Here is a 25,350-nt window from a genome sequence, read left to right as displayed (position 1 = left end):
AAAAAGAAAGGATCGAACTAAACTTTTATTCATCTAATAGCAAAAGATAGCCATCGATCAAACTAAGAAAATAAATGCAAAAGATAGTGGAGATTGATACGATACCGGGGCACCTTCCCAAAGCTTGGCGGAAGCCAAGGGGAGTGCCCATACCCAATACTCAGTTTTCTTTTGGTGGTGATGAAGTAGATGGTTTCTTGTCCTCGGGTTTCCACGGTAGAGGCTCACCATCATAGGAGGAGGAGTGAGTCTCCCCGTTCCTACAACTAGCAGCCAAACTCATACCTTTAAACCTTGCCTCATATTCAAAGACTTGGCCCTGAAGGTCGTGGATCCGGCTATGGAGGAAGTTGATTTGCTCGTTGAGGGAGAAGATGATGTCCTTTATGGGCTTGCCATCCACCTTGAGATCACGGGTATAGTCCGCGATCATGAGGTGATCGGCATTAAGTCCACGCTCCACCATCCCCTTGCACTTGAAGATGTCCTGCTCCATGGCTCCAAGCCTGGCCTCCATGGATCCAGTCCTCCTGGGTCCTTGCACATCACGGATGTGCAGCACCCCATTGTGCATCTGGATAGCTTGAGGGTGCTGCATCACCTCCCGCAGATATGGGTTGATGACGTTGTCGAAGAACTTGTCCTTGGAGGAGCTTGAAGAGGCCATGGTGGATTGGATCTGATAGAAAACAGCAAGAAAAGAAAACAGGAGATTTCTCCATGATATGGAGGTTAACAGGTTCAGGAGGCATATATAGATTTTTTTTATCTTGGGGAACAAGCAGAACGGAAGAAAAACGGAGACTGGAAAGTATCCGAGGTGGCACAACTGCCTGGCGCGCCCTGGTGTATCATGCCCACCAGGGTCACTATGTGTTGTCTAATGATGTGAACCCGTTCATCAAATGACAACATATGTCTATGGTTAGGAAACATAATCATCTTTTATTAACGAGCTAGTCAAGTAGAGGCATACTAGGGACATTATGTATTGTCTATGTATTCATACATGTACTAAGTTTTCGGTTAATACAATTCTAGCATGAATAATAAACATTTATCATAATATAAGGAAATATAAATAACAACTTTATTATTGCCTCTAGGGCATATTTCCTTTAAAAGAGTCTCATTCATTCAAAAGGACGGTGATGGGGCAGTCCTATTTTGTGCGTGCCGCATTGGATAGAGATTGGGTAGGCCTAACTAGCTCGTCCGGTTTTGGGAAGGTTCTACAACCTTCTAAAATCATTTTTTTTCTTTCTTTTTGGGTTTTCTCATTTTTGTTATTTCCTTTATTTTTCTTCTTTGTTTTCCCTTTTCATTTCTTATTTTTTATTTCTCTTTCATATTTTTTACCTTTTTTTCTCTTTATCTTTGCAAACATCTTTTTAAATTCGCAAACATTTTTATGAATCTTGAACATTTTTCAAATTCATGAATAATTTTTTTACAAATTTGCAAACATTTTTCTAAACCATAAACATTTTTTGAGTATGTGAACATTTTTAATCAGCAAACTTTTTTGAATTTGGGGAACAATTTTTACAATTCATGAATTGTTTTTGTTTTGACGAACTTTTTTGGAATGCACGAACATTTTTTGTATTCATGAATTTTTAAATCAATGAATATTTTTTGAATCGATGAACCTTTTCGTAATTCATGAACATTATTTGATTTTTTTTAGAATTCTGAAAAAAAATAAGTTCACAAACATTTTATTGAATATGCAAACATTTTCCCAAAATTAAGTCATTTTTTATTTTCTGAAATTTCATTTAAAATTGTGAACACTTTTAAATATCCAAACATTTGTTTCAAATAAAAAATAAATTTTTGAATCCATGCACATTTTATGATTTCTTGAACATTTTTTTAAAAAATTGGAACTTTTTTTAAATCCCAAAACAGAAGGAAATATAAAAAACAAATATATAAACTAGGAAAAAACAAATGTAAAAATTGGGGTGTCCCGCCACGTACATGGGCGGGCCCAAAAGGGTGCGGGGGGAGGGGTGTGCGAGGGGCCTCTTTCCAGCGCATAAAGCGCCACATAGGAGCTCCCGACGACGGGGTCTTAGTATTGTAAATTTTCAATTTCATGGTATGGATATGAGATTTGTACAAAAAAATATTAAAAGAAAAAATAGGTGAGCCCGATCTCGATTCCGAGCGTGATCCGACAATTCCTTTGGTGGAGACACCCAGCGCATCACAATGAGGCCCGTGGACAAGGTCTTATGGCCAAGGGCATTCTCTCGTGCGTGGATGTGGAGTGAAGGCACGGGGGACAGGGAGCACATGAAGGGCATGAATGGATTGGGCACGTCCCATAGGCATCAGTGGCGAGAGGATAGGCATCGTTGGTCTCGAGCTCGTGTCCTGGGGCTCCGTCACCAGCCTCCCGTACAAGCTCGACCGCATGCCGCTCCATGGGGAGCACCCCATCGCCGCCTTATCTGCTCGACCGTAAGAGAACATTCCGACAGGTGGTTTCTGCTAGCTGAGACCTTGGATGTCGAGATTCCAATGTGTGTGATGGCAGACGGCTAAGAGTCCGGCGTTTCTTCCTAAGGCTGAGCCCCCAGAAGAACAGTAACATCCCCGCAATGCAAACAATGATGATCATTGCTCCATCGACATTTATAGCAGTGACCTTGATGATGACAGAGTAGTAGTAGCCTTTTGCAATCATTTACCTATTGAGTTTGATTAAGGATTTTTGTTTGTATTGATGCTTTACCTGTTGTACGGAAAAGAAAAAGAAGCATGTGCTGCTGGGTGTAGTAGGGTTGGTGAAGTGATCTTTGTGGCGGCAAGGAAAAGAAATGCATGTTTTCTCTATTAGCACTTCAAAAAATCGGTCCCCACTAATAGACAGACAAAAAACTGAGAACCAACTAGTGGTTGGTTGGTTATGAGGATGGCGAGCCTCGAGCCCACACAGATCAAATCCAATGATTGACGCATTAGTTCCCCATTAATGTGGATTATTCTTTCAGTGGAGGCGGCGTTTCAGTCGATAGTGAGGCGTCGGTGATGACTTCGTCAATTTTAAAGCTCTGTATGTTTGGTCCGATCTTCTGTAGGCGTTGTTTGAGTGCGTGTGTGTGTGTGGTGGTGGTGTGAGCGTGTGTGCATCTATGTTGTAACTAGTGTTTCTCAAGAAAAATACATACGATCATTAGTGGTTCCACTACAACTCTACTTGTTGAAATAGTACCACCAAGTGAAGTGGCTTGAGGACAGGTCTAAGCAGGATGGAGGAAATCATGGGGAAGAGAGAGGGGGGATTCGAACAGTAGGTGTCAAGGACGGATTAGCCGCTGAGGTTTGTGGTGGTCGCTGGCTACTAGAGCAGCACGCGATGGGGAAGTTCTCACACTTTATATGCTAACTTGTTTGGTTGCCACATGTAAACTTTCCCATGAAATATTTGGGAGTGTTCCTGTTACATTATCAACCTTGAAAATGTAGATTGGGATTTTTTGACTGCCAAATTAGTTAAGAAGTTTGATGCATGGGCTGCTAGTTCTGCATCCTCCGGTGCTAGGACCATATTAATTAGTGTCAGCTTTTATGGGATCCACTTACTTTATGTCCATATTTATGCTCATCAAAGCTTTCATTCGAGAAAAATGGACAAACACGAAGGCATTTTTTCCAAAAAGGTAAAAGAAGAGAGCTTACCATATGGTTAAGTGGGCTATTTGTCGCTCTAAGCGGTTGTTTGGATATCAATAACTATACATGAGATTTTAGAAAACCAGTTTGCAGAGGATTTTCAGGAAAACCAATTTTTGTTAGTTTTTCTGTTACAATAAGTATATAATATTCCTTATTTGGTTGGGAAAAGGTAAGGAAACATAGTCATACACTTCAATGGATATCAGTGGTTTCGTCCAGCACTCACACACCGTTCATCGACCAACGACTCATCTCCCGCCCGCTGCATCACTTTCTCCTTCGTGACATCGTGGTCAAGGTCTCAAGTTGCTGCCAGAGAAGGAGCCCATGACAACCTTGTTTTCATATATACTGCAACGGCCATTGGAGAAGAAAAATGACTGTGAAAAAACATTTATTTTTCACATGTTCAAATGGTCGGGTTTTCTCCGGAGTATCTTGGGCATTGTTTTGGGGGCCTCGTGTTGCCCCTACTAGCTTTGCCTCGTTTCATCATTTTCTTCCCCGAGGGAAGAAATTTTACATGATGTGTCTTGTTCCTATCTGTTGGTAATTTGGTGCACTTGTAAGAAAGCAACCTTCGATGGACATATTGTTTGATGTACCTTTGGAGGTTGTGTTCACTTTGCATTGTTTTATGCAGTTGACGGGTTTGCTAAAGGTCAATGATCATGCTCCATTCCAGACTAGTGTAGAGAATGTGATTAGAGTTGCGGCATCATTGGTTGGTCGTGCTGAAGCGCCGAGGAGGTTGATGATCCAAAGCTCTATGAGTACTTTTTTTTAGGGGGAGACTGTAGAACAATAGTTCTACGGTAATATATATTAATAAAAATTAAAGTTTACATCAAAAAGGAAGAAACTAGTTTAACCAATGCCTGTCTTTGGAAACATAATGTAAATGAAGAGAGTGCTTAGAAATGTGCTTCAATCCAATCTGAAAAGGATTGCTTGTGCTTCAGCTTGATCTTGTGTTGAAGAAGAACTAAATCTTTCTTGAGCAGCACTTTCCATGTCATGACATTGGGTGTGATGCGTCTGAAGATCTTGCCATTCCTCTGCATCCAAATTTTCCAGCATGCCATGATGATGAAGTTGAGGCCGACCTCCTTGGGAAGTTGATTCACAGCTAACAGTGTCTCATAGAGCACACTCGTGTCTCTGCGTTTGTGTGGGATAATCATGTCCCAGCATTGTAGAGCAAAGGGACAATCCCAAAAAAGGTGCATAGCAGTTTCTTCCACTTGATCAGTACAGCGCTCACACTTATAGGAAGGGAGATGGAAAGATTTTCTATGAAGAAGTCCTCTTGTGTTAACTCGATCGTGCAGTAACAACCAGAAGAAGATTTTATATCTTAACATGACTGCAGCAGACCAAATTTTCTTAAAGACTGGGTGAGCCTCCTCTCCTTGCATGAGAAAATTATAAGCTTTTGAAGGAGAGAAAGAAGCTGAGTTCCAAATGTATTTTCACTGATCTGCATTCTCTCGAAGATTTGATTGTTCCAGACAAAATCTAAGCTCTATGAATACTTGAGGACAAAATGGAGATCTTCATCTCTAGGCCGGTGGCTGATGTTCTTCATCCTATCATTTTGGTTTCAACGGCTGGGTTTGATGCTTGTTGGTAGATTTAATTGGTTGTAGTAGACTTTATGTGTTATGTTGTTGGCAGCTTTCTACCCTATAGTAGGTGTTTTGAAATCGAGCACTCGCAATAGGTTTCTCCTAATGCTCCAATTCACTCCTTCCCTTTCCCTTCTCATATTTGTTATTGTCTTTCGTATGTATTGTTTGTGAACTATGTACCGTATACTTTTGTTAGACAGCTAATGAAAATGGGCATATGAGCCCGGTTGGAAAAAAAAGGCTGCCACAAAGGGACACTTTTTCTGAGGAGTCTCTTACGTGGTAAATACAACACGAACTAGTTTAGTCTGATCAGATCCAACTTTGCTCTCAGTCAATTGATTAAATCTTTGTTAGACACGAAGTATAGACGCTTTGTTCAAGGAATTTATGAGGTATTCGTCCTATAAGAATAACACTGTATAATAAAATTCAAAAAAGAGTAATATTGTATGGCTGCAATGGCCCTTTGAAGTGACAAAAGGACTCTAAACTGCTAGGCGATGATGTTTTATGTACAAACGAGTAAGCACTGAACCCAGATATCTATGCTAGCGTATAAGAAACAGACAAAAGGTGTGGCCGTAGTTTAGTGGTGAGAATTCCACGTTGTGGCCGTGGAGACCTGGGCTCGAATCCCAGCAGCAACACTCCATCTTTTTTATCTCTGTATTTTTCATTTTATTCTGTCCTGCTATGGGCTGTACTCTACTTGCTCCTGCTGCTCCTGTTCGGGCCCAGTTCACGGCAGGCCATGAAAAAGGCCTTCTAGACGACTTTTCGGTCCGACAGACACAAACAGTTTCCCCATCTCTCTCTCTCTCTTTTTTCTTTTGGCATCCTTTTCCTGTCTTCCATCCCTGTTTTCCATGAAGTTTCCCGGCGACAGTACGGCCCCACGGAGGCACGGCAAACGCGGTTTGAGCCAGCTGCCAGTCATGCTCCATTGTTCCCCACCTCATCGCGCCGTGCTGCCGGTTCGTGCGCAAGCTGTGCATGCACCGCATGGATGTATCTGCACAGACACACGTCGCGGCCGCGTCGGCAGCTCCGATCGGCGGTGAGGTGAACCGTCCCGTCCGTGCTCCGGCTCGACAGATCTCACCATGTCACCACCGCGTGCATCCTCTTCATGGTTCATGAACGCGATCATCTCGCGGTGGCCGCCCGACCGGGCACTGAAGTAGGCGCCGCCGCTTCAAGTCTCCGGCGCGTGCGTGGCCCTGCTCCGGACTTCGTTAATCTTTCTGCCCGAACTTAGCATGGCCTGAGCCGCTACCAAAATCACCATTGATTAACCGGCAGACACCAGAAAATGCACGCATGCTTGCAGTTTAATTTCAGTCTCCGACCCCTGCAGGCTGCTGCATGGGTGGGTGGGGAGGACGTATCCAAATCCAGGCTAATCTCGCGAGCAAGATCCAATGCTACTAATAAAGCTCCCCCGTTCTTTGATTATCACGCAGGGAGATTCGGGGTTTGGCTATGGCTTCAAAGCATAGTATGCTCAAGACATCGTCATGTGATCACTTGTTCATCGGAGTGGTACGTAGTTTATTTGGAGAACCATGTGATCCGGCGCGTGCGGCTCTGTTTCTCTGTCTCCGGGCTCTGTTTTCTACTGTACTCTCCTGTTCCTCACCGACTCCCACTCTTGACCGGACGCCGGATGTCCGGCATCCGGCGATGTAGCGTACCTGCTACGGCGTGGATGTGCTTGTACTGTCACTCGTCGTGCTTTGTGCAGATCTTGTATTCTACTAGTCCATCTGCGACAGTCAGATTACATTGGTGCAATTGACAAATGCAGCCACAGTTCTGACGTGTGGTTGCGCAATTGATCCATTGCAAAATTCCAAATGTCGAGTTAGCAGCGAGTTGCCACGAACTCTGTGGTTAATCTACAGTGGCTGGCTTTCACGGCCGGAGCAATTTCGGCGAAAGTCATCTTCTGCTCGCGACCTTAAATTAGATATTGATGAATAGTCAAATAAAAAAAAATAGGAAACAAGAATTGAAAAAATATAAGTCTTTTTTGTGGCGAATTTTAACAAATGTTTTCAGTGCTTACAACATTTCATCATGGAATAACGTTTGTGGAAATGGCGGTCAAAAAAAATCGGCACTCCAAAATGCTTTCGAAAATAGCACTTTTGGAGCATCGATTTTTTCCACGACTCCTAACAAATGTCATTCCACGATGAAATTTTGTGAGCACTCAAATATTTGGCAATGTTTGCCACAAAAAAAACATAGTAATTATTTTTTGGATTTTACTGTTCACCTGAGCTCTTTTGAGCTCGAGCTCAGAAACACTGCGTCCCAATTTCAGTCGATTTCCTCAAAACTGCAGCCTCTAAAATGGGTATAGATGAGATTCCAGAGTCTTGTGCTATTTCAGACTCTAAATCTACATCCTCTATATATTCTTGAGTATGATTGCCAATTTCTTCTGAACAAAGTGCTGGACAGGCTCCCACCCTTGGCAGGGTAACAACGTCAACACGGTAGGTCGATCTGCCCTTATCAAGTCTATCTTAGCATCCCTTGTGATTTACCATTTGACCGCGCTTGACGTGCCACCGAAGTCCAATCAAGTCTCGGACTACAAGGTTAAATGAGGAACGGTTTGTTGCCCTACCAACCTGGGTGGCTTGGCCATCCTCAAACTCGACAAGTTCTCTCGCGCGTTCAGACTCCGTTGGCTCTGGTTTACTTGGGTTGACCCCAAAGAGCTTGCGACGATGAGGACAAAGACTTATTCTATATGGCGTCGACGATCACCATTGGCGATGGCATGAAGGCAATTTTTGTTGGAAATATGCCCTAGAGGCAATAATAAATTAGTTATTATTATATTTCCTTGTTCATGATAATCGTTTATTATCCATGCTATAATTGTATTGATAGGAAACTCAGATACATGTATGGGTACATAGACAACACCATGTCCCTAGTAAGCCTCTAGTTGACTAGCTCGTTGATCAATAGATGGTTACGGTTTCCTGACCATGGACATTGGATGTCGTTGATAACGGGATCACATCATTAGCAGAATGATATGATGGACAAGACCCAATCCTAAGCCTAGCACAAAGATCGTGTAGTTCGTATACTAAAGCTTTTCTAGTGTCAAGTATCATTTCCTTAGACCATGAGATTGTGCAACTCCCGGATACCGTAGGAATGCTTTGGGTGTACCAAACATCACAACGTAACTTGGTGGCTATAAAGGTGCACTACAGGTATCTCCGAAAGTGTCTGTTGGGTTGGCACGAATCGAGACTGGGATTTGTCACTCTGTGTAAACGGAGAGGTATCTCTGGGCCCACTCGGTAGGACATCATCATAATGTGCATAATGTGACCAAGGGGTTGATCACGGGATGATGTGTTACGGAACGAGTAAAGAGACTTGCCGGTAACGAGATTGAACAAGGTATCGGCATACCGACGATCGAATCTCGGGCAAGTACAGTACCGCTAGACAAAGGGATTGTATACGGGATCGATTGAGTCCTTGACATCATGGTTCATTCGATGAGATCATCGTGGAACATGTGAGAGCCAACATGGGTATCCAGATCCCGCTATTGGTTATTGACCGGAGAACGTCTCGGTCATGTCTGTATGGTTCCCGAAACCGTAGGGTCTACACACTTAAGGTTCGATGACGTTAGGGTTATAAAGGAAGTTTGTATGTGGTTACCAAATGTTGTTCGGAGTCCTGGATGAGATCCCGGACGTCACGAGGAGTTCCGGAATGGTCCGGAGGTAAAGATTTATATATGGGAAGTCCTGTTTTGGTCACCGGAAAAGTTTCGGGTTTTATCGGTAACGTACCGGGAGGGTCCCGGGGGTCCACCAAGTGGGGCCACCATCCCCGGAGGGCTGCATGGGCCAAGTGTGGGAGGGGACCAGCCCCAGGTGGGCTGGTGCGCCCCCCCACAAGGGCCCAAGGTGCCTAGGGTTGGGGGAGGGGGCGCACCCACCTAACTTGGGGGGCAAGTTTCCCCTCTCCCCCCCCTTGGCCGCCACCCTAGATGGGATTGGGGCTGCCGCACCCCTTGGGGTGGAAACCCTAGAGAGGCGCACCCCCCTCCCTCTCCCCTGTATATAGTTGAGGTCTTGAGGGCTGCCAACACATGAGTTTTCACCTCTCCCTGGCGCAGCCCTACCTCTCTTCCTCCTCCTCTCCCGCGGTGCTTGGCGAAGCCCTGCAGGATTGCCACGCTCCTCCATCGACGGAGTCTTCCTCAACCTCTCCCTCTCTCCTTGCTGGATCAAGGCGTGGGAGACGTCACCGGGCTGTACGTGTGTTGAACGCGGAGGTGCCGTCCGTTCGGCACTAGAATCTCCGGTGATTTGGATCACGACAAGTACGACTCCTTCAACCCCGTTCTCTTGAACGCTTCCGCTTAGCAATCTACAAAGGTATGTAGATGCACTCTCCTTCCCCTCGTTGCTGGTTTCTTCATAGATAGATCTTGGTGACACGTAGGAAAAATTTGAATTTCTGCTACGTTCCCCAACAGTGGTATCAGAGCTAGGTCTATTACGTAGATTCTTTGCATGAGTAGAACACAAAGTAGTTGTGGGCGTTGATTTTGTTCAATATGCTTACTGTTACTAGTCCAATCTTGATTCGGGGGCATTGTGGGATGAATCGGCCCGGACCGACCTTACACGTACACTTACGTGAGACAGGTTCCACCGACTGACATGCACTTGTTGCATAAGGTGGCTAGTGGGTGCCAGTCTCTCCCACTTTAGTCGGATCGGATTCGATGAAAAGGGTCCTTATGAAGGGTAAATAGCAATTGACATATCACGTTGTGGTTTTTGCGTAGGTAAGAAACATTCTTGCTAGAAACCCATAGCAGCCACGTAAAACATGCAAACAACAATTAGAGGACGTCTAACTTTTTTTTGCAGGGTATGCTATGTGATGTGATATGGCCAAGAAGAATGTGATGAATGATATGTGATGTATGAGATTGATCATGTTCTTGTAATAGGAATCACGACTTGCATGTCGATGAGTATGACAACCAGCAGGAGCCATAGGAGTTGTCTTTATTTATTGTATGACTTGCGTGTCATTGAACAACGCCATGTAATTACTTTACTTTATTGCTAACCGGTAGCCATAGTAGTAGAAGTAATAAGTTGGCGAGACAACTTCATGGAGACACGATGATGGAGATCATGATGATGGAGATCATGGTGTCATGCCGGTGACGACGATGATCATGGAGCCCCGAAGATGGAAATCAAAAGGGGCAAAATGATATTGGTCATATCATGTCACTTTTTGATTGCATGTTGATGTTTATCATGTTTATGCATCTTATTTTCTTAGAACGATGGTAGTAAATAAGATGATCCCTCATTAAAATTTCAAGAAAGTGTTCCCCCTAACTGTGCACCGTTGCGAAAGTTCGTCGTTTCGAAGCACCACGTGATGATCGGGTGTGATAGATTCTTACGTTCACATACAACGGGTGTAAGCCAGATTTACACACGCGAAACACTTAGGTTAACTTGACGAGCCTAGCATGTACAGACATGACCTCGGAACACAAGAGACCAAAAGGTCGAGCATGAGCCGTATGGAGGATACGATCAACATGAAGATGTTCACTGATGATGACTAGTCCGTCTCACGTGATGATCGGACACGGCCTAGTTGACTCGGATCATGTATACGTAATCACTTAGATGACTAGAGGGATGTCTATCTGAGTGGGAGTTCATGAGATGAACTTAATTATCCTGAACATAGTCAATAGATCTATGCAAATTATGTCGTAAGCTCGCGCTTTAGCTCCACTGTTTAGACATGTTTCTAGAGAAAATATAGTTGAAAGTTGACAGTAGAGATTATGTGGACAGTAGAAAGCTTATGTCCTTAATGCACCGCTCAGTGTGCTGAACCCCAAACGTCGTCTGTGGATGTTGCGAACATCGGACATACACGTTTTGATAACTACGTGATAGTTCAGTTAAACGGTTTAGAGTTGAGGCACCAAAGATGTTTTCGAAACATAGCGGAACATATGAGATGTTTCGAGGGCTGAAATTGGGATTTCAGGCTCGTGCCCACATCAAGAGGTATAAGACCTCCGACGATTTTCTTAGCCTACAAACTAAGGGAGAAAAGCTCAATCGTTGAGCTTGTGCTCAGATTGTCTGAGTGCAACAATCACTTGAATCGAGTGGGAGTTGATCTTCCAGATGAGATAGTGATGTTTCTCCCAAGACATTGCCACCAAGCTACTAGAGCTTCGTGATGAACTATAAGATAACAGGGATAGATATAATGATCCTTGATCTATTCGCAATGTTCGACACCGCGAATGTAGAAATCAAGAAGGAGCATCAATTGTTGATGGTTAGTGAAACCACTAGTTTTAAGAAGGGCAAGGGTAACAAGGGGTACTTCATGAAACGGCAAATCAGTTGCTGCTCCAGTGAAGAAACCCAAGGTTGAACCTAAACCCGAGACTAAGTGCTTCTGTAATAAGGAGAACAGCCACCGGAAGCAGGATTACCCTAGATACTTGGTAGATAAGAAGGCTGGTAAGGTCGATAGAAGTATATTGGATATACATTATGTTAATGTGTACTTTACTAGTACTCCTAGTAGCACCAGGGTATTAGATACCGGTTCGGTTGCTAAGTGTTAGTAACTCGAAATAAAAGCTACGGAATAAACCGAGACTAGCTAAAGGTGAGCTGACGATATGTGTTGGAAGTGTTTCCAAGGTTGATGTGATCAAACATCGCACGCTCCCTCTACCATCGAGATTGGTGTTAAAATAATTGTTATTTGGTGTTTGCGTTGAGCATAGACATGATTGGATTATGTCTATCGCAATACGGTTATTCATTTAAGGAGAATAATGGTTACTCTATTTATTTGAATAATACCTTCAATGGTCTTGCACCTAAAGGAATGGTTTATTGAATCTCGATCATAGTGATACACATTTTCATGCCAAAAGATATAAGATAGTAATGATAGTACCACTTACTTGTGGCACTGTCATGTAAGTCATATTGGTATAAAACGCATGAAGAAGCTCCATGTTGATGGATCTTTGGGCTCACTCATTTTTGAAAAGTTTGAGACATGCGAACCATGTCTATTGGTGTATACGCATGAAGAAACTCCATGCAGATGGATCATTTGGACTCACTTGATTTTGAATCACTTGAGATATGCAAATCATACCACATGGGCAAGATGACTAAAAAGCCTCGTTCTCAATAAGATGGAACAAGATAGCAACTTGTTGGAAGTAACACATTTTGATATGTGCAGTCCAATGAGTGCTGAGGCATGCAGTGAATATCATTATGTTCTTACTTCACAGATGATTCGAGTAGATGTTGAGTATATTTACTTGATGAAACACAAGTCTGAATTATTGAATGGTTCAAGTAATTTCAGAGTGAAGTTGAAGATCATTGTGACAAGAGGATAAAATGTCTATGATATGATCATAGAGTTAAGTATCTGAGTTACGAGATTTGGCACGCAATTAAGATATTGTGGAAATTGTTTCACAATTAATACCGCCTGGAACACCATAGTGTGATGGTGTGTCCGAACATCATAGTTGCACCCTATTGGATATGGTGCGTACCATGATGTCTCTTATCAAATTACCACTATCGTTCATGGGTTAGGCATTAGAGACAACCGCACTCACTTAAATAGGGCACCACGTAATTCCTTTGAGATGACACCGTTTGAACTATGGTTTGGAGAAACCTGAGTTGTCGTTTCTTAAAATTTTGGGGCTGAGACGCTTATGTGAAAAAGTTCCATCGTGATAAGCTCGAACCCAAAAACGGATAAATACATCTTCATAGGATACCCAAAATGGTTGGGTATACCTCCTATCTCAGATCCGGAAGCAAAAGTAATTGTTTCTAGAAACGGGTCCTTTCTCGAGGAAAAGTTTCTCTCGAAAGAATTGAGTGGGAGGATGGTGGAGACTTGATGAGGTTATTGAACCGTCACTTCAACTAGTGTGTAGCAGGGCACAGGAAGTTGTTCCTGTGGCGCCTACACCAATTGAAGTAGAAGCTTATGATAGTGATCATGAAGTTTCAGATCAAGTCACTACCGTACCTCGTAGGGTGACAAGGATGCGTACTACTTCAGAGTGGTACACAATCCTGTCTTAGAGGTCATGTTGCTAGACAATAATGAACCTACGAGCTATGGAGAAGCGATGGTGGGCCCGGATTCCGACGAATGGCTCGAGGCCATAAAATCCGAGAAAGGATCCATGACTTTGGAAGAAATACTTGATGGTCGTAAGGCCATTGGGTACAGATGGATTTTAAAAGGAAGACAAACAATGATGGTAAGAATCACCATTAAGAAAGCTCGACTTGTCGTTAAGATGTTTTTCGACAAGTTCAAGGAGTTGACTACGGTGAGGCTTTCTCACTCGTAGCGATGTTAAGAGTCTGTTGGAATTATATTAGCAATTACTGCATGATTTATGAAATCTCGCAGATAGGATGTCAAAACATTGTTTCCTCGACGATATCCTCGAGGAAAGGTTGTATGTGATACAACCAGAAGGTTTTTTCAATCCTGAAGAACGCTAACAAGTATGCAAAGCTCCATCAATCCTTCTAAGGACCGGAGTAAGCATCTCGGAGTTGGAATGTATACTTTCATGAGATGATCAAAGATTTTGGGTTTATACAAAAGTTTATGAGAAACTTGTATTTCCAAAGAAGTGAGTGGGAGCGTTATAGAATTTCTGATGAGTATATGTTGTTGACATATTGTTGATCAGAAATGATGTAGAATTTCTGGAAAGCATATAGGGTTATTTGAAAAGTGTTTTTCAATAGAAAACCTGGAATAAGCTACTTGAACATTGAGCATCAAGATCTATGAGGATAGATCAAAACCTCTTAATGGTACTTTCAAATGAGCATATACCTTGACATGATCTTGAAGGTGTTCAAGATGGATCAGACAAAGAAGGAGTTCTTGCCTGAGATGTAAGGTACGAAGTTAAGATTTAAAGCTCGACCATGGCAGAATAGAGAGAAAGGACTAAGGTCGTCCCCTATGCTTCAGACGTAGGCTCTATAGTATCCTATGCTGTGTACCGCACCGGAAGTGTGCCTTGCCATGAGTCAGTCAAGGGGTAAAAGAATGATCCAGGAATGGATCATTGGACAGCGGTCAAAATTTTCCTTGGAGTAAATAAGGACATGTTTCTCGATTATGGAGGTGATAAAGAGTTCGGCGTAAAGGGTTACGTTGATGCAAGCTTTAACACCTATCCGAGTGACTCTAAGTAGCAAACCGGATACGTATAGTGGAGCAACCATTTGGAATAGTTCCAAGTGGAGTGTGGAAGCAGCATTTATAGAATGACCTAGAGATTTGCGAAGTACATACGGATCTGGAAGTTACAGACCCGTTGACTAAAACCTCTCTCACAAGCAAAACATGATCAAACCCCAGAACTCATTGAGTCTTAATCACATGATGATGTGAACTAGTTTAATGACACTAGTAAACTCTTTGGATGTTGGTCACATGGTGATGTGACGTGTGAGTGTTAATCACATGACGATGTGAACTAGATTATTGACTCTAGTGCAAGTGGGAGACTATTGGAAATATGCCCTAGAGGCAATAATAAATTAGTTATTATTATATTTCCTTGTTCATGATAATCGTTTATTATCCATGCTATAATTGTATTGATAGGAAACTCAGATACATGTGTGGGTACATAGACAACACCATGTCCCTAGTAAGCCTCTAGTTGACTAGCTCGTTGATCAATAGATGGTTACGGTTTCCTGACCATGGACATTGGATGTCGTTGATAACGGGATCACATCAAGAATGATGTGACGGACAAGACCCAATCCTAAGCCTAGCACAAAGATCGTGTAGTTCGTATGCTAAAGCTTTTCTAATGTCAAGTATCATTTCCTTAGACCATGAGATTGTGCAACTCCCGGATACAGTAGGAATGCTTTGGGTGTACCAAACGTCACAACGTAACTGGGTGGCTATAAAGGTGCACTACAGGTATCTCCAAAAGTGTCTGTTGGGTTGGCACGAATCGAGACTGGGATTTGTCACTCCGTGTAAACGGAGAGGTATCTCTGGGCCCACTCGATAGGACATCATCATAATGTGCACAATATGACCAAGGGGTTGATCACAGGATGATGTGTTACAGAACGAGTAAAGAGACTTGCCGGTAACGAGATTGAACAAGGTATCGGCATACCGACGATCGAATCTCGGGCAAGTACAGTACCGCTAGACAAAGGGAATTGTATACGGGATCGATTGAGTCCTTGACATCGTGGTTCATCCGATGAGATCATCGTGGAACATGTGGGAGCCAACATGGGTATCCAGATCCCGCTATTGGTTATTGACCGGAGAACGTCTCGGTCATGTCTGCATGGTTCCCGAACCCGTAGGGTCTACACACTTAAGGTTCGATGACGCTAGGGTTATAAAGGAAGTTTGTATGTGGTTACCGAATGTTGTTCGGAGTCCCGGATGAGATCCCGGACGTCACGAGGAGTTCCGGAATGGTCCGGAGGTAAAGATTTATATATGGGAAGTCATGTTTTGGTCACCGGAAAAGTTTCGGGTTTTATCGGTAACGTACCGGGAGGGTCCCGGGGGTCCACCAAGTGGGGCCACCATCCCCGGAGGGCTGCATGGGCCAAGTGTGGGAGGGGACCAGCCCCAGGTGGGCTGGTGCGCCCCCCCCACAAGGGCCCAAGGCGCCTAGGGTTGGGGGAGGGGGCGCACCCACCTAACTTGGGGGGCAAGTTTCCCCTCCCCCCCCCCTTGGCCGCCACCCTAGATGGGATTGGGGCTGCCGCACCCCTTGGGGTGGAAACCCTAGAGGGGGTGCACCCCCCTCCCTCTCCCCTATATATAGTTGAGGTCTTGAGGGCTGCCAACACATGAGTTTTCACCTCTCCCTGGCGCAGCCCTACCTCTCTTCCTCCTCCTCTCCCGCGGTGCTTGGCGAAGCCCTGCAGGATTGCCACGCTCCTCCATCACCACCACGCCATTGTGCTGCTGCTGGACGGAGTCTTCCTCAACCCCTCCCTCTCTCCTTGCTGGATCAAGGCGTGGGAGACGTCACCGGGTTGTACGTGTGTTGAACGCGGAGGTGCCGTCCGTTCGGCACTAGGATCTCCGGTGATTTGGATCATGACGAGTACGACTCCTTCAACCCCGTTCTCTTGAATGCTTCCGCTTAGAGATCTACAAGGGTATGTAGATGCACTCTCCTTCCCCTCGGTTCTGGTTTCTCCATAGATAGATCTTGGTGACACGTAGGAAATTTTTGAATTTCTGCTACGTTCCCCAAAATTTTTTTGGCACTCTCCATGGCTCCATGGGCAAAAGCCAAAGGACATTGTGTTGGGCATCCTATTCACCCTCTCCAAGCGTACCAATATCTGTGTCGCCAAGGCTATGGCCAATATTGATTGGATCGGGCAATCAATCTGCAAGGAGGCCTCTGGGTTGCCCCCATCCAACAGTTCAGGTGTACCTTGTTCTGGCACCAGTGATGGCATTTGTTGAAAGTTCACTGCCAATGGATGCTTTTCCGCCACCACCGCTTACCGGATACAGTTTCTTAAAAATTGCCAAGTGAGTAGAATGGTTGATCAAGTTTGATACCCCCAATTTTTTTCTTCATAATTTTATATTTTTTTGAATTTACTATTAATATGGGTGCACATAGAATCATGTTCACCTTTGTATTTTCATTTACGTAGCCTTCACACTACTTTATTTTTAGCTGAAGCCTCCATAGAAGTACTATTCTGTTTTCTCGCTAGGCCGTGCAGCAAGTTGATACTAACTTTTTCTATTTATGCGAAAATATAAAATCTATTTTAAAGGTTCACTGAAAGTACAAAGCACTCAAAACATAATAAAAATCACATCAAGGTCCATGGACAGACGAATGGCTATTGCCGCTAAGGACCAGTATTCGGGAGCCGCAGTCGTCGTCATTGAATTCTTGAATAGATCTGAAGAACCTAACACCAAATCTCGCCATTGCGTACGCACGATGAGAAACCTAACCTCACCGCTCCGAGGAGCTGGCAGAAATCTAAACCAGAGCTCTGTCGAATCCGTCCCAACATGAGGCGGATCGGAGCCCGAAAGACTGACTCAAAGAAGAAGCGTCGCCATCCGTCCGAGCGTCTTCCTTGCAAGAACCAATATCCTACCTATCTAAGCCGAGGCATCATGAATACCCTCCCCGTCACCGGCCGCCGGAGCGGCACGTGGAGGAAGGACGAATCCACGAGCTCAAAGGTAAGAGCATCTGTAACTGGGTGCCTCAATCCCGCCTCATACGCCCGGGCGGGCCGTCCGGTCGCAAAATTTTGACCCAGACGGGCGCCTGAAACGGCCCTCAAACGCTCAGACTGACTGGCATCCCTCATATCCAGCTGAAAAATGGGGCGGATATGGGGGCACCCGGGCGCGCCCACCACATCGGACCCGGCCCACGCTGGCCCACCCGGCCCCACATATATTCCTCCAATTTCAATCGCTGGACCAAACCCTAGCCACTTCACTCCACCCCCCCTCCGCCATCCTAACTCGTCTCCAGCGAGTTCCGGCCGTCTTCGGCATGGCGGGCAGCGGATTCGACTCCTTCACCTCCAGCTCCGTCTATCCCGAACTCATCCCACGCGGCCCCGAGGAGGAGATGACCGTCCGGCTGGCGCTCCGCTGCGCCCAGGAGGAGGCTCATGCACGACAGCGCTCGGACTCCTTGTGTCAGGAATCCATTGCGTCTGCCCAAATGACACATGGATCCGGCGCTAGGCCGACCGTAGCTGCCTTGCCGGAGGCGGTGCGGTCCGTCTAGCGTCCGAACACGGTGGCGGACGCACAACCCCACCATTGGCGCGCTGAGCATCGGGACGCACCATGGGCCTCGTACGACCAGAACATGGCATGGCGTGCCCGCCATGCCAGACACTAGGCGCGAGAGGTGGCGGCAGCCCTTGCAGCGATGGACATCGGTGAGGCGAGGTCGCATTCTCCAGCGCCCCGTATGGTGAATCAGTCCGGGCGCCGCACCCGCATCGCGGTGGACATCGGCGGCTCGTCCCAGGACGGATCCGACATCGATCTGACATCCACCGTCACTGTTCGGGTTTCGGGCTCCGACAAGTAAGAGTAGGGCATGGGAGACGCTGGCGCCTTGAGTCTCGTGAGCTGGCTCGTGTCCCATGCCCTACTCTACTATTTTGTGTAGCTAGGGCTCAAAAACTATTTGATGGTCTGTATATTTTGGTGAGATGGTATATACTAACCTCTCACGCTGATGATGAACTTGCGGTGGTAGGACGACACCTTCTTTTGGATGTGGTGGTAGGTTAACACCAAGATAGTGCTAGGTTGAACTTGCTATGCCGTATGATCATGCATGCTTTACCTCTCTTCTGCTTCATTGTTGTTTGTATGCTACTTTGCTTGCTATTTGTGTGCTCCATTGATTTGCTGCTTCAACTCTTGCTCTTGTGCATTGTTAGGGTAAGTGGTATGCCGTGTTCATCGGTGAGGCTCCAGGGGTTTATAGTTCATGGGAAGAAGCCAATGCACAAGTGGCATCGTATAGCAACAACAACTATAGAGGGTTCAAGGCTAGGCAGGTAGCAGAACAAGCTTACTCCGCCTGGGTGTGAAAGCATGGAGGCAGCAGTGTTGACAGTGGCAAGGTTGGAGGTGTCAAAGTGGAAGGTGCTAAGGTGGATCGTCAGTTTGGGCTGAAGCTGAAGAACTTCATCATCTTCGCCGAGTTCATCGTCATTGTTGTGTTGTGGTGTTGGTGTGCTAGGTGTGATCATTGTGGGTAAGCTCACTAACTAGGGTACAAGGTAAGCACAACATGTACGCCGTATGCAACCAAACGCCGTGTTCATATGCCGTTAGGGCCAATGCAGCCAACCAAACAAAATACACTTGGGTATTATGTAATGCAGAGACACTAGATGCAGACAACCAAACAACTTGTAGATGACGTATTAGGGCCTGTTTTTGCTTAATCAGACTGGGTTGAGAAGTGTATGCGATGCAGACACTGTGCAAACGACAACCAAACACGCCCTAAGGCTTTCCCCAGCCGCGTTGTTTAAGTTGGGAGAACCCTGCCAAGCTGTGGCTCCAAGGCACGTGGCCGTGCCGGTTGGTTACAAGAGCCGGTCAGGTCTCGTTTTCCATGGATGGATTATTACGGAGTGCACGTAGTACGACAGAGTACGTGGTACGTGGATGCATGCAGCGAGTGAGCCAAATTCGGCGTTGCAAGTTGCAGCAACCAACGGAACAAAATTGGTGGTGGTCCTTCCCATTCCGTTTGGCGACGGAATCAGTGCGTGGTCTGGTTCCTATAAGTCCAAACCGGTCCGGTCCAATCAAGATTCTGACGTGCAAAGAGGGTTTACATTTCACATTCGACGGCCACATGCACGGGCTGCATTGCTGGTGCCACAGAGGATCCGTGGCGTCCCCGTCGCCTTCAGTGTAGTTAATCAGATCATCAGTCGTCCCGGTTTGTTTAAGTAGTGCCAACAGTGGACTCTGACTGCCGCATGAGACTCTGGTCTGGGCATTTTCCATTTTTTTCCGTTTCCCCCTGAAGGTCTTCTCATTTTCCGTGTACAAGAAAAAGGCTATACGTGACTGACAAAACGATGTGCTTAAAAAGAAAGCTGACAAATTGTTTTTTCGGCCTGGAAGCATGTATAGTTGCCGCTAACAAAGTACTCCCTCGGTCCCATAATATACGGCTTGCAAAAACGTTTTATATTGTGAGCCGGAGGGAGTAACTAATAACCAGTACTGCAACCAACCAGGTAGTAGTAGTAATGAAGCAGCATTAACACCGAAATGGACAGATTGAACATGTCGGTGGAGGGAGCCCAGCATCTAAACTTTCGGTGAAAAAAGTCCCCCCGCGATAGACCAAACATTCCGCCAGAGAAAGGGAGTTGTACTTGTACCACATACATCGAGAGAGGCCATGCTTTCATTTCTGTACGTTGTGTTGCATCTTCAAGAGTTCAGTACTAGGCCCATGTGTAATTTTACTAGCGGAACATCCCAAACGGACCCTCCTAAATTTGCGTGTCCTCCCATAAACAAAAATCCAGCTGCCTGCCTGCCCGCCGTCGGTCCCGCACACAGCCGAGCTGCCTGCAACCGAGCCAGCCAAAGCAAGGGCACAGTTTGCCTGACCCGAGCCGAGCTTTTCACCACCCCTTCCGAGCTCCACCGTCAGTCAGTGACAGTCCCGCACCTTTTTCTTCTTCCTCCCGCAGGCAGCATCCCAGATGCTTTGCTTGCCTCCCAACCGTAACGCGGCGCCCAGTAACACCTCCGCGTTTACACTAAACCAGCTACAGTGCTAGTAACACTAGCACATCGCATCGCAGCGCCGAATCTCCGGAAGCGGCTGGCTGCCTTTTCTTTCTTTCTTTCTTTCTTTCTTTTGTCAGCAGCCATTGCCAGCCAGCTGCGCTTGCACTCGCACTCGCCCGGCCTCCGCTCCGCGTATAAGTTCCTTCCTCGCTTTGGCCACTTCCGCGATCCCTTCTCCCTCTCCCTCTCCCTCTTCAGATCCATTCCTCTCCCAGCCCCAGGCCTCGCTCGCCTCCCCCGGCGAGGCGCGAGAGAGCTTGAGGAGGGGAGCCATGGGTTCCTGGGTTCTTCTTGCCGTGCTCCTCGGGTTCTTGGCGGGAGCGGCGCGCGGCTCCGAGCCGTGGTCCAACGGCACGCAGGTCTACTCCACCAATGCCAACTCCGGCAGCGGCAGCAACGGCGCCTTCGTCGCCCTCGCCCTCATCCAGTCCGCGGCCGCCAAGGGAGCCGGTAACTAATTAAATCTTCCTCCCCCAGAATTGTTCCTCTGCCTTTGTGTGCTAGCGGCAGTATTTTTCTTGTTACTAGTTTTTTATTTGCCATGTCACATGCTTGCCGTAGATTTGCTCAATGAGGCGCGTGATGCGGGTCGCTGCTGTGTTGTTGACCCTGGTCGGTCAGAGTAACAATTTTTCTCATCTGATTGCTATTGCCGTAGAGGGATTGTGATAGCTCATGTTCTACTCCTCTTCAGTATCAACTTAGGTGCTCTGTTGATTAAGTGATCATGCAGTCTTATCCTTGTACTCCTATTGTTTGGTATAAGTAGCATGTGCCATGTGCGGATCTAGATAAATATATGCATGTGGATCTAGCCTTGCCTTGCTGGTGGTGCCCATGATGGATTCTCCTCACCTAATTGGGGGGTGGGGGGCTCAATGCCTACTGTTGGCTGTGAATTGTGTAAGTTAACTGTGCATGATTGCTTGGTCACCATGCTAAATATATCAAGGGTCCTAAATAGTTGGGCACCCCACAGAAACACGAAGCAAGAAATTGCTCAAGATTTGAAGTTTTCGTATGGTCGTGCTGAACTGCTGATTTATAAATGTGTGTTGTGAGAATTCTGTCTGTGTACAAATTAATCAAATAAGGCTCTTGTTACTGGCAACTGCTTTGGATTTTAGAAGCAATATAGTTCTTGAAATATGTTTTGCTTCAGGAGTAATTCTTTCCATTTATACCAGATTTTGAGTATGCTTGTAGCATGGTAGGCTGCTGCTAAATACTGATGCTTACTTCCATGATGACAATCATTACAGTATGCTTGGATGGAAGCTTACCGGGTTACCACCTACACAGGGGATCAGGATCAGGGTCAAACAATTGGCTTGTCAATCTGGAGGTGAGTAATACTCCACGACTCACATATATGTGGACTGAGCGATAAGTTTCAATCGCACCACGGATTGTAAATGCCTTAGCTGATGGTGATACCAAATGGAATTCCAGGGTGGAGGATGGTGCAATGATGTTAAAAGCTGCGTGTTCCGCAAGGGTAGTCGGCGTGGGTCATCAAACCACATGGAGAGGCAACTCCAGTTTACAGGCATAATGAGTAACAGACCTGAAGAAAATCCTGGTATTATTCTAATCAATTAACTATCCCGAACTTGTCATGTGTAGTTGTAGTACTACTTTCTTGTCCAAAAATAGAATATGGCTGTTGATTACTCTGTGCCTCTGTTGCTATTTCTGTTTGAGGAATTGTAATGCTGTTTTCTTGTCTCTTAGATTTCTACAACTGGAACAGAGTGAAGGTTCGGTATTGTGATGGTGGATCCTTCACCGGTGATGGGGCTGACGCGGTTAGTTCAAATTATAGCTCTGCATTTTCACTTCACAAGTGATGGACTCTTTTTCATTTGAACAATTCCCAATAAATATGTACAATGGTTATTAAATCACATTATAATCCTTTTCTACATAACAGATACTCCATTCTACTAAAAGAAATAAATGTATATGGTATTTCTGCTTTTTTACTGAACTAATTTGATCCATTTCTGAATATTTTTTTTCAGGCTTCAGGCCTTTATTTCCGAGGTCAGCGTATTTGGCAGGCTGCTATGGATGACTTGATGGCCCAAGGAATGCATTCTGCTAGTCAGGTATTGGTGCTTCCATAGTTGAACCATTTTTGTAATTAGCTTTTGGCAAATCATTTATGTTTACCTGATGCAACTTGATACCACCAGGCCCTTCTTTCTGGATGCTCTGCTGGGGGTGCTTCTGCCATACTTCACTGTGATGAGTTCCGTGGAATGTTTCCATCAAATACCAGAGTCAAGTGCCTCGCTGATGCTGGAATGTTCCTTGACTCGTATGTGAACATAATGAAGCTTTGCTTTCATGTTATCTTTGTTACATTTAGTGCCTTCTTTCTTCGCTGCTGTGAGGAAGGCCGCTTCTATTTCCACCCCACTTCAACGACATGTTAAGGTGATATAATTCTGTTACCGTTTGCAGTGTCGATATTGCTGGTCGTCGAGAAATGAGAGACCTATTCAATGGCATTGTGAGATTGCAGGTATTTGCCGCTCTCAAAAATATTTTTCTTAATGCTTTGTGATAATTCTTTCTTGCTACTATTGCTCTTTGTACCTGTGGTACTGGTTCTAATTTATGTTAGATGATTCAATTGCCAACAGCAATATCTTCATTTTGCTGATGTTACTTGTTAAAATTCACAAAAAAATACAGGGTTCTGGAAGAAGCTTGCCTCGGTCCTGTACCTCTCACATGGATAAAACCTCAGTAAGAAGACAAGGATCCAGAAATATCTATCAAGATACTACATGTAACATATTTTATTTTTGGAAATGGTTTTTCTAACTGCTGCTCTCTACAGTGCTTTTTCCCGCAGAACGTGTTGCCAAACATTCAAACTCCAACTTTTATTTTGAACACTGCTTATGATGTGTGGCAGGTGCTTATCATGCATCTTAACCCTGTGATTTAAGAGATACGAAACTGAGAGGAATTAATAAATTATTCAATGAACCAAATTTTCTTGTATTTTTCCAGCTTCAAGAAAGTCTGGCTCCCAGAACGGCTGATCCCCGGGGTCTATGGCAAAGTTGCAAGCAGAATTACGCCTCTTGCAATAGCAATCAACTTCAGTTTTTAAATGGTACTTCACTGCTTTGTCAGATCTTCTGAGCTCTAACCCTCAACATAAGAGTAGATTGGCTGATCTCCCTATGTATAATGCAGGCTTTAGGAATGAAATGCTTAACGCCGTGAAGGGTTTCTCAGGGTCAGGGCAGAATGGGGTTTTTATCAACTCATGTTTTGCTCATTGCCAGAGCGAGAGACAGGATACATGGTACTCGAGCAACTCTCCTCGTCTTGGCAACAAGGTATGCACACAATGAGACGCAAGTTTGTTTTAGACAGTAGAAGGGAGAACACTGCTGGTTTTGAGATCATTGGATGCACACAAGGACGATTGACATGAACATGCCAGACTATTTATTCCTTCTTAATTGCATGACAAGTCAGCTGGTGGTTAGCCTGATGAAATTTCCTCTCATGCTTTTCGACGTGCAGAGAATCGCTGAAGCGGTCGGTGACTGGTTCTTCGAGAGGGGCAACGCCAAGTACACCGACTGCGCGTACCCTTGCGACGGCACATGCCATCACCTTGTGTTCAAGGGGAGGCATCTCTAATATGATCATATCCTTTGACACCAGCAGCTGAAGTGCTGAAAACCCAGTGAGTGGGCACAACCGAAAAAAGGAGGGTATAGATAGAAGATGGGTGCAAGTTGGTGGCTTGCCCGGCGTCCATCGCCTGAGATAAGATATGATAGGGCAGGGCCTCGCATGCAAACGCTACGAGGCCCTCTGCGTTATTTTAGCTTCACATGTTGATTCTTTCCATTTGCCAATTGTTATTCGCTCGATGTATCTGAATATTTGGACCACACTGGTGTATAACCTTACATATTCATGTATTGAATGTGATAATATGAATGAATAATGTGCTTAGTTCAGAGTGTACTCCCTTCTAGTCTAGTCATGTTCGTGGGGGAGCCAATATGGCTGCCCATGAACTGCTGAAAACTGCAACCGGACTGTACTCACCATGACTGCAACCATGTTGTTTAAAAGTAGTAATACAATGCTCTTGAGCCTAAAAAAATGAGCTCGAGGTTATTACAGTTCTCTGCCTGTATTCTTCATGTGCACCTTGACACTCCCTACTGGAGTAACAGCTCAACTAAATAAATATTTGGGAATTTTTTTGTGGAGAAAGTATGCTATGGAAGACAATGGCACCACACTCGTTTTTTTTCTTCAAAAAGGAGGATATCCCCCGGCCTCTGCAATGGCACCACACTCATAGCCTGAACAAAGTGTGCAAATCACAACAGCAAGGTCATCTTGGCATCCTGGATATTTTTGTTCACGACAACTTTGTTAATGAAAATTTGTTCAAGTTTCTGAACAAAGATACTGCGTATCACACAAGCACTCCTTTGGAGAAACTGGAAGGCGGTGGTGGGCACATCTGGCCTTATTACCTGAATTTAAAGAA

At 45.2% G+C, this 25,350-nt stretch overlaps 1 protein-coding gene across 1 annotated transcript; it reads left to right on the top strand.

The window, feature by feature from the left end:
* Window positions 1-20,724: 20,724 nt before the first annotated feature.
* Window positions 20,725-24,805, top strand: LOC123044078 (pectin acetylesterase 2). Its single transcript, XM_044466715.1, has 12 exons — window positions 20,725-21,257; window positions 22,070-22,152; window positions 22,260-22,389; window positions 22,542-22,615; window positions 22,832-22,918; window positions 23,006-23,130; window positions 23,277-23,337; window positions 23,511-23,564; window positions 23,659-23,736; window positions 23,835-23,940; window positions 24,024-24,169; window positions 24,360-24,805. Exons 1-12 carry the CDS (start codon window positions 21,080-21,082, stop codon window positions 24,477-24,479), a joined length of 1,242 nt encoding a protein of 413 aa, XP_044322650.1. The 5' UTR covers window positions 20,725-21,079; the 3' UTR covers window positions 24,480-24,805.
* Window positions 24,806-25,350: the final 545 nt, after the last annotated feature.

This window comes from Triticum aestivum, chromosome 2B, assembly GCF_018294505.1.
Source record: "Triticum aestivum cultivar Chinese Spring chromosome 2B, IWGSC CS RefSeq v2.1, whole genome shotgun sequence".
Lineage (NCBI taxonomy): Eukaryota > Viridiplantae > Streptophyta > Magnoliopsida > Poales > Poaceae > Triticum > Triticum aestivum.
Note: the sequence above shows the minus strand (reverse complement) of the source record. Positions and strands in the feature narration are given on the sequence as shown.